The sequence below is a fragment of the Dendroctonus ponderosae genome, unplaced genomic scaffold (genome assembly GCF_020466585.1).
Source record: "Dendroctonus ponderosae isolate FM_Combo_2020 unplaced genomic scaffold, Dpon_F_20191213v2 Dpon_F_20191213_8, whole genome shotgun sequence".
Classification (NCBI taxonomy): domain Eukaryota; kingdom Metazoa; phylum Arthropoda; class Insecta; order Coleoptera; family Curculionidae; genus Dendroctonus; species Dendroctonus ponderosae.
The window spans coordinates 11,346,415-11,355,579 of record NW_026019016.1 but is presented as its reverse complement, the minus strand read 5'-3'; the positions used below and the strand labels follow the sequence as shown (position 1 = coordinate 11,355,579).

Below are 9,165 nucleotides of genomic sequence, written 5' to 3'. Positions count from 1 at the left end.
TCATCAATTCATCTATCTTCTATTGTTTCCATATCCAACGTTCTATTTCTTAACGTACTTTGGCAAAATTGAGCGATTAACCATTAAATTTTGTTTCATTTTATATTAGCAGATTTCTTTATCTTCAGTATAAAAAACGTCGTGGCTCTACCGTTACAATGTAGGCTTATTAATAAAAGTATTTTCAGTATTTTCTTTGATTAGACCGAAACTTTCCACCGCAACTTAACCGTTTCTCCTAATGGATAAAATATGTAATACATTTTACCGGTGAACACCAAAACAAGCCGGCACACGGAAACCAGCCGCGTGCTTTCTTCAGCATCAGCCTTGTGACTTGGCCTTGTGCTGTTGCTTCATTTCTTCCATTTCTTCTGAAAGACGCCGACGTCTAGCGAAAGTGAAACGCCCCACCGACGCCGATACGTACCCCGAACCTATATAACAAAGTGGTCGTCATCCGGTGCTCATGAGTGATTAGTTTTTCTTTTCAGAAGAACCCCCTTCGATTTGGTGTCTGTGGTTCCCAGACCATGAGGGTCCACCGGTACCTAGTGGTTAGTGTCTTTTTGTGTCGATTTCTTCTTCCACATTATTTTTGTTGTTGTGTGTTTTGTGGTAGCTACTAATTTTGCTGGAAAAGTGATTAACTAAAAGTGAGTAGTAATATAATATACAGGGTGGAAGGCGTTAAAAAGCCTTGCAATAAGCAGCCGAATTTTTAAGGCTTAATGAGAACAGCTACAAAAATGATGTTTTTCTTTTTGAAAAATATTAATTAGACATCCTGTATATTGTATTTGCTGCTCATCTCAATGAAAAGCATTATTTTAAATTTACATTTTCACTAAATCTTAATTTAAATTCATAAAAATGTCAATTCAAATAATGCTTTTCATTAGAATGGATTAAATGCACTAAAAGTGGAGTTCAAACCTCTTGAATAATTATTGGTTTTTTGAGCTTAGTTTGGGCTTAAAAAAGTAAACAATTATTGGACATTTAGACAAAAAAAGTAGGATGCAAATTACAACTAATAGGTTTTATATTGGAAAGTTTTTTTCCTTTCTTTAATAGGTTTTATGGCTAACAAGTAACTAACATTAAGTTCGTATTATATTGTTTTAAAGGAAGTATCATTTATAAATAAAACCAAACCCAAATGCTAATTTTCAATTTCAAAATACTTTATTATTGTATTAATTAATGATTATTATTAATGTTTGTTATAAAATCTGCTATTTATTCCTTCATCAAAATTTTTGGACTATTTCTATAGAATGTTTGCAAAAATCAAAACACACGTTTAATAGATATTAATTAAGTAGTTACTTAATTAAATTAAATTCATTTAAATAGKCGGGGCAGAAAACGATTGAAAGCAAAAAACTATARTWAAAAATGTCTACATTTCAAATGTCTTCTACGCAAAACGCATTTAATTTAGCRTAACAAMTTAGAGCTAAAATAAATAAAATSTACTTCAGTACAACTTGTTCTGCTCAAAAGTAAGCTAATATACACACACCCACTATATGAACACAAAGTCTTTAAAACTACGTGTTTTCCCATCTTCTTCAGTTTTGGTCTTGGAAAAGGTTCTCTGAAGTTTSATTTKGTGCCMTTTCACAGCGGTRGGYTCATTGAACCAAACTAAAACATTTCAAGCTTTTAATATTAACTCCAATAAATCAATAGCATATTYAGATGAAGGTGAAATTACAATAAACAATTACATTACAATTAATTAATTACACAAACAAAGCTAAATCGGAATTACGCTGACAACACATGAGCGCTAATGAGCGAACACAAAACAGTTTGTGTAAGTTTTTGGTTGGCACACAATCCAATACGCCTACATCTAAATGGTCAAGTAGATTCAAGGAAAGGTGATGAAAACATTGCAACAAAACAAACACCTTTCTATTTCCTTTTCTGTTTGTATTTATGGCACTTTATTTACGAATAATGTTAGTGTCGGACTGATTCAAAAAAGCAAACTGCGAAGATGATGCCATTCACTTTCTCCCAAAATCACATGAATTATTTAATTAATGTTAGAATTATTCAGATTATATACGTAAACTGTTCAGAAGGTTTTGTTGCTGTTGCGTGAAAATCGAGTTTCACTAGAGCCTAATTAGAACTAAGTGAGAAGATATTCAATAAAGCCAAACAAAATGAAAGCAGATTTTCTGCAAGTAGCAGACAGATTAATTAAATTTTGCCTCATCATTAAGGACCAAACCCAGTCAGTGTCAATAACTCCCATTACATAACGCATAAAAACATGACCGATCAACTTTCCATCCATAAACTACACCCTGTATAGCATGTAGACCTGAAAGAAAGTGAAATTGTTTCTTTGGCCTTATTAGGGTCAAGTAAATGCGCAATTTATCGCTGGTAGGCAGATCATTTATTTTTTGCATCGAGTAGGTACACATTTTTGTTTTCGAGGTTTTCCTTGTGTGGTTTTATGGGAATATAGTAGAATTTGTATGACAGAGAAAAATTCATATTAAACAATTTAACACGGTTAATTAAAGTTAATTAAAATTGGAAATGGAAACATTGCAAAATTTACAAAACTATAACTTTCAATAACAATTTTTTTTAGATAAGCAGCACACGTGAACAAATTTTAGTTTCAGTTCTTCTGTATTTCGAAACAAACTTGTGATCAAATAATATATTTTGATATCAAAATTCTTCATTGTGGTTTACATTAGCCAATTTTATAGATATTTCCTATTTTTATTAAATCAATTTTCTAAGTTGCTCTATTGCCTAAATACCGTAAAAACGTGGACACGTACCAAATCTGGCAAATTAACCATGAAACATTACATTGAAGAAAGCAATCTTTGCAGCTGATTCATGATTTTTTATACTTGATTAGGTCCCAGTTTTTCTACCAAAATCCTGATCAGATTGTTCCGACTCACTTCTATAGGCGAGTTTTTATTTAAATAATTAAAAATTAAATACAAAAACTGTTAATTTGGTTTTTCCAATTAAATCGTTTCATGCAAAGCTGTTGTTCATGATGGGATGGTCAGGTGAATCCTATCGAGTTCGGGTTCATTGACAAGTTCACTAATAAAACATTACTTTCACTTAAAGGCGCGATATGGCAAAGTCGTGGTAATGCAAGAATGAGGAAGTGAAATACTGCTTTCATGGTAAATGATTTTGTCTCCAATAGAAGTAATCGTTTAAGATTACTTTTAATGAACTAAAAGGTTGCTTTAGCGGCAAGCTAATAAAAATAAATTAATTATAAACTACACACAAAATTTTTGAAGATATTCATTAATTATATTATTACTATTTATTGCAGATTACCTTGCTGGTAACACTCAATGTTTCGTGGACAATAGCAAAAGCCGTTGTAGTAAACAGTGCGTTGAAGGATGAAGCTGCGGCAAAACCACAGTAAGTAATAAATTAAAAATTAAACCATCAAACAAATGGAAAAATGCATTTTAGTCAAGTCAGTACAATAGATACTTGCCAAATATGTTACAAAATTAACCAACAATGCTCAAAAGCAATAATAATTTCTTCGCAAAACTGCATTTTCAGCAGTCAGCTGTAACACACTAAAAATTATTAAATAAAGAAACGAGGAGCAGCAAAGGAACCTTATTCTGGGCGCATTATTGCTGTAACCACACAACTCTGCAAAAATGCCGCAACAAGAACATAATAAATAGAATTGTTAATTAAAGCCTATATTGCTTTTTTCAATCTTTTGCTTCATCTTCTCATCTTTCACTTGAATTATCTGCTTCATTTCCGTGTTTATTCGGTGGACCATTTGCTTTTCCAAACAGTGAATAAGTTCCTCGATCTTACCCTAGTTGTCCGTAATATTCATTCGTTCATTCATTCACTCACATTCTTATTATTGTTTAACTGAAAACTATCTACAAGACTCGACTTAATTAAAAGTATGAAACAACATATTTAAATAAAAGAACAGACACCACAACAGTGAATAATTTTAATTAAATAAGAAAGAAATTAAATTAATTACAGACTGTGTTTATATATAATTTCTTTGCTTCTAGGACAGTGCAAAAACGGGTAGGCTATGACTATCCAGCGCCTAGTGGTGGAGGCGCAGACGCAAGTACTGGATATGCCGATGGAGGCGCAAGCGCTTTCGGAGGAGGAGCATCTGCACAAGTGTCCTTCGACGTAGGAAACGTCGATGTTCAACATGTTGATGTCCATCAGGTGGATGAGGGAAATCTTGGTACGTACTAACAAACACTCGGTTTGTTAGGTCTTACTCATGAATGAACTCACTGCGTTCCAGGTGGAGACAATGGCTTAGGTGGTGGATATGCCGGTGGTTACGATGGAGGAGTCGAAGTCCAGCACGTAGCAGACATTGAACATCACCACGATATAGATCATCATCATGATCATCTAGATCATCATGATATTCATCTGGATCATCATGACGACCACTTTGATCACCATGACATCCACCATGATGACCACCACGACCACCATGACCATCATCATGATCCCGGCTATTGGAAGAAGAAGGTCACCTGGAAGAAGGGATGGAAGAAGATCTGGAAACCAGCGCAAAAAAAGATTTGGAAGCCTCAATGGAAAAAGTACTGGAAGCCCATTTGGGTGCCCACAAAGAAGCCTGGATGGAAGGAGATTCAGGTGCCCGATTGGAAGAAGATCTGGAAACCCGTCTGGAAGGACATAAAAGTGCCTGCTTGGAAGGAAATTCAAGTTCCCGATTGGAAAAAGATTTGGAAGCCCCAGTGGAAGCCGATACAAGTACCAGCGTGGAAGGAAATTCAGGTAATCAATTTAAACTATAACTTTGCTATTAATTTCCTTGCCTAATTTTTTCAGTTTCAGTCAAACTATTTTTAGGTTCTAAAATTTTCCAAAAACTAATTTTTTTTTAAACCAAAATAATTTTCCTCTGCTTATACCTGATATTCTCTAAACGTAAAATTCATTTCCTACAGGTTCCTGACTGGAAAAAGATATGGAAACCAGTCTGGAAAGAAATATCAGTGCCAGCATGGAAAGACATCCAAGTTCCCGCCTGGAAAAAGTACTGGTATCCAGTTTGGGTGAAGGAAGGAGTACATGGCGACCATTTCCTAGGCAAAGACCACGAAGGAAGCGAATACACAGCTCACGATATCTGGAAGAAGAAGTTGATTTGGAAATCCGCATGGAAAAAGTACTGGAAACCGGCCAAAAAGCAAATATGGGTTAAAGACAAAAAGCTGGAATGGAAGGAAGCATGGAAACAGATCTGGCGCACCGAGAAGAAGCAGATATGGGTATCCGATAAGAAGTTGGTCTGGAAGGAGGCGTGGAAACAAATCTGGAAAACCGAGAAAAAGCAAATCTGGGTCTCCGACAAGAAGCTCGAATGGAAGGCTGCTTGGAAGCAAATCTGGAGAACTGAGAAAAAGCAGATCTGGCTTCCCGATAAAAAATTGGAATGGAAGGAGGCATGGAAGAAAATCTGGGTGCCGGATTACAAGCAAATTTGGGTTCCTGGCTGGAAGGAGATTTGGAAGCCAGTCATCATCCAAGAATGGTTCCCTTCGCCAGACCACCATGATCACCATCACGAAGAGCACCATGGATGGGACCGGTCGGATAAAAGCGGACAGGTTGACGCCAAATTTGTTACACCTCCATCAGCAAGCAACCTTCAAAAAAGGCATATAGATGGGAACCCAACCACGGAACCGCCGAAAGAAGCAGAAAACATTCAAAGTCAGAAGTCGTAGCTCATATTGAGGCACTACTGAGGGTACCAGTTGCCCAGCCACGTACCTTTGTAAATAGTATTATTAGGTCAAACTTATGCGAGACTTGCTATGAATTTTGCGAAACGAGCTGAAAATTTGAATAGCAAGAGCAGAGCAGGCTGAACCTCTGGAATTCAATGTAGACTGACTTTAAATTACATGCACAAGTCACGGTTCCCCAAAAAAGATTTCGGGAATTTTACCATTCAGGCAAAAATGTGCTATTATGTTCTTAGATGGTCATTCATTTCTTTAATGTGTACCAACTAGTCCTTAGTATTGATAATATCTGTTTTCTGTAGTTTTAAGTGTTTTGTTTTTTCTTGTTGTATATTTGTAAATAAATTATTTTAATATTATATCCAGAATATTTCTGTCACGGAATATCACCCATTGATTAATATCAAAGAGCGCTTGGATGCGGTGTACTCTACTTCTTCGATGATGACTATCAAAAATTGGTTTAACGAGTTTCAACGTGGTCGCACTTTGATTTTTGATGAGGCACGCCCAGATGCCCCGAAAAGGGAGGAGAAAATAACAAAAATCTACTATCTCGTATTGGCAAACCTCCGATTGAAGAAAGTGTGAAGAAACAGTGTCCCATCGGCCGGAAAGGTGATGGCCACCGTTTTCTGGGATTTACAAGATGTGATCTACGTCGACTACCTGAAGAAGGGAAAAATGATCACAGCACTCTACTATACCGAATTATTGGGTCGGTTCGACATCGAATTGCAGAAAAACGGTCCCATTTGACGAAGAAAAAAGTGCCATTTTACCATGACAAGTGCTGCTCCATCTACTGTATTCTCCAGATTTGGTCCCGTGTGACTTCTTTTTGTTTCCAAACTTCAAAAAGTTACTCGACGGGCAGAAATTTCAGTCGAATGAGAAAATCATAGCCACCACGAAGGCGTGCTTTGCAGACCTCGAGAAGACGTATTTTTCAGACGGGTTAAAGAAATTGGAGCATTGCTGGGTGAAGTGTATCGAATCAAAAGGAAACTATGTTGAGAAATAAATCGCCACTTTTACAAAATTTTCGGTTTTTTTTGGTAGGCTAAGTACTTATCGGACCGCTCTCGTATGTTATATTGGCATATCGTTAATGGAGGATATTATTTGAATTAAAACTTAATTTTAATTACCACTCTAGAAAGATTACAGTACACATCAACAGTACATTCATATATTCTATACTTTCTTAGCCCAACATGTATACTTGCCGACAACTTTTTTATTTTTCGTTGGCTTGTTGCATTACATGGTCCCAAACGTAAGAAGCAACAATGAACTAAAATTTTTAACTATATTTTTTCAATCAAATTTTTTCTTACTATTGAATCGATCTTTTTTTAACATAACTTTCAACTATTTTATCATTTAAATGTTTCCATTATTATTGAAAAATATTTTCTGTCCTCTCCTAACTCTAATCCTGAATTCACTTCCATAATTTACTTCACAAACGTTTTCATGTTGCATTTTAAGGAATCTAACTGTGTCTCATTTCTTATCATCATTATTTGTTGTTTGTTGAAAAATTACTATTAATGTTGTTATTTAGTAAATTATTTCATTCGTTTGATCCCTCTAGATATAAAAATGTAATTAATCAGTTAATAATATTAAAAGATTAGCACAAACTTCTTGCATTTTAAGTACAGCATGTAAACGTTTTCACCGAGTATTGAAATGCAGCTGCCTAACAAAATATACAAAAGTCATTTGCAACTAAAATAAAAATAATTGGGCAGAAAGACCGATTGGGTTGATAGCCTTTTTCTGTAGGAAATAAAGATTATTTATATATTATATGTATAAAAATAATTCTTTTTTGTTCAACAATTTATTATAAAAAATAAAATTTAAAATAAATAAATACTTAACAATAAATAGTTCAGGATTAAAGACCGTTATCTCACATTGTTGGAATTTAGTATGCTCAGGATGGTATATAAAGTGCAGTTATATACAGTTAAGTTTCCTAGGATTGGCTCTATTTGTGCAGAGCTTTTGGCACAGGAATCCATTCTTTTATTTCTACTGGAGTCCACACTTTTCTCCAGATTGGTATAAATACCTGTAAAAGCATTTTATCACAATTACCTACTGTTTTTTAGGACCGAAACACATACCTTTTTTACATGCCATTCTTTTACCCACTGGAACTTCCATTCTGTTCTTGACTTCCATAATCCGTCAGTTATATCAGACCGTGAAATAGATGATGGATATTTTCTACAATTTTAGTTTAATGTGAAATACTGAAATCCGTTAATTTTATTTAGAACAAATATGTTAGAAAAATAGAAATATCCACCAAACTTACCTTGAAGTGCTTACGTAGCCACCTTCAGTGGTTCCAAGATTAATCGATAATAAGACCAGCAATATGAGTACCTAAAATATCTACACACTCAATATTTCTGGATATCGAACAATCATTACTTACAAAAATTACTCGTACTCGTACTTACAAAAATTTTCATCGCTTAAGCATTAAAAAATGGACAATTGGCGCAACAACCTGATACGCACTTGGATGACCTGAAGACATGTATGTGCTTTTGACTAGATAACCACTTGAATTTATATAGGCAAGAAATTGTTTATAATTTGCATCCCAAGCAGTGACATTGAAAGTGTTCCAAATTTTCATCAAATCACATCAAAATTCTGTTGAGCAACTTCGGTTTAAGAACGATTATTCTGCGTTTGCTTGAAGATGGGATCGGAATAATAAAGAACTAAAAGTGAAAATCATCAACAATAACAATACAAGATATTAGAAACTGGCTTTTTAAACAATTCCGTGATTCATATAACAAATCACAGGACAAATTCATCTAATTCGAATCAATACATGCATTACACAATATACAAGATATAGAATGAACTACAACTGCATGGCAACTTATGCGGATAACTGGACAATAGCACTGATAAGTCAGAGATAGTTCATCACTTTAGACACAAGTAATTTGCTTTGTTTTTCGATAGCCATTAGGGTACAGCATTAATTAAACATACTGGAAATAAAGCCATAAGTGGTAAACACTTGAAGAATTCAATAATAAGTGAAAAGCGAATAAAATTGAGCATCTAATCCTTGGCAGAAACTGACGACAGCAGATACCACAATACGTAGCGTATCAGTTTATTTAGTCACCACAACAAAGTAATGATAATTGCTTAATCCTAAAATTTGTCGAATTTTTGATGATTGAAATAATCCTCAAATAAATGCATCGCAAAAATTATAATCTCTAATAACCCACAAGAATCAAGCATGATGGATCAAGATGCATTCAAGCAATAAGCAATTTCTACCGCTCTTTCTTTA

At 34.6% G+C, this 9,165-nt stretch overlaps 2 protein-coding genes across 2 annotated transcripts; one reads left to right on the top strand and one right to left on the bottom strand.

Moving 5' to 3' along the window:
• The first annotated feature begins 459 nt into the window (after positions 1 to 459).
• LOC109536197 lies at positions 460 to 6,172 on the top strand. The gene is made up of 5 exons (XM_019902309.2): positions 460 to 557; positions 3,347 to 3,441; positions 4,080 to 4,267; positions 4,331 to 4,839; positions 5,013 to 6,172. The coding sequence occupies exons 1-5, from the start codon at positions 534 to 536 to the stop codon at positions 5,793 to 5,795; spliced, it is 1,599 nt and encodes a 532-aa protein (XP_019757868.2). The 5' UTR covers positions 460 to 533; the 3' UTR covers positions 5,796 to 6,172.
• A 1,568-nt stretch (positions 6,173 to 7,740) lies between these two features.
• LOC109536096 lies at positions 7,741 to 8,880 on the bottom strand. The gene is made up of 4 exons (XM_019902178.2): positions 8,300 to 8,880; positions 8,152 to 8,222; positions 7,958 to 8,060; positions 7,741 to 7,902 (listed from the first exon to the last, which is right to left on the bottom strand). The coding sequence occupies exons 1-4, from the start codon at positions 8,309 to 8,311 to the stop codon at positions 7,819 to 7,821; spliced, it is 270 nt and encodes an 89-aa protein (XP_019757737.2). The 5' UTR covers positions 8,312 to 8,880; the 3' UTR covers positions 7,741 to 7,818.
• Positions 8,881 to 9,165: the final 285 nt, after the last annotated feature.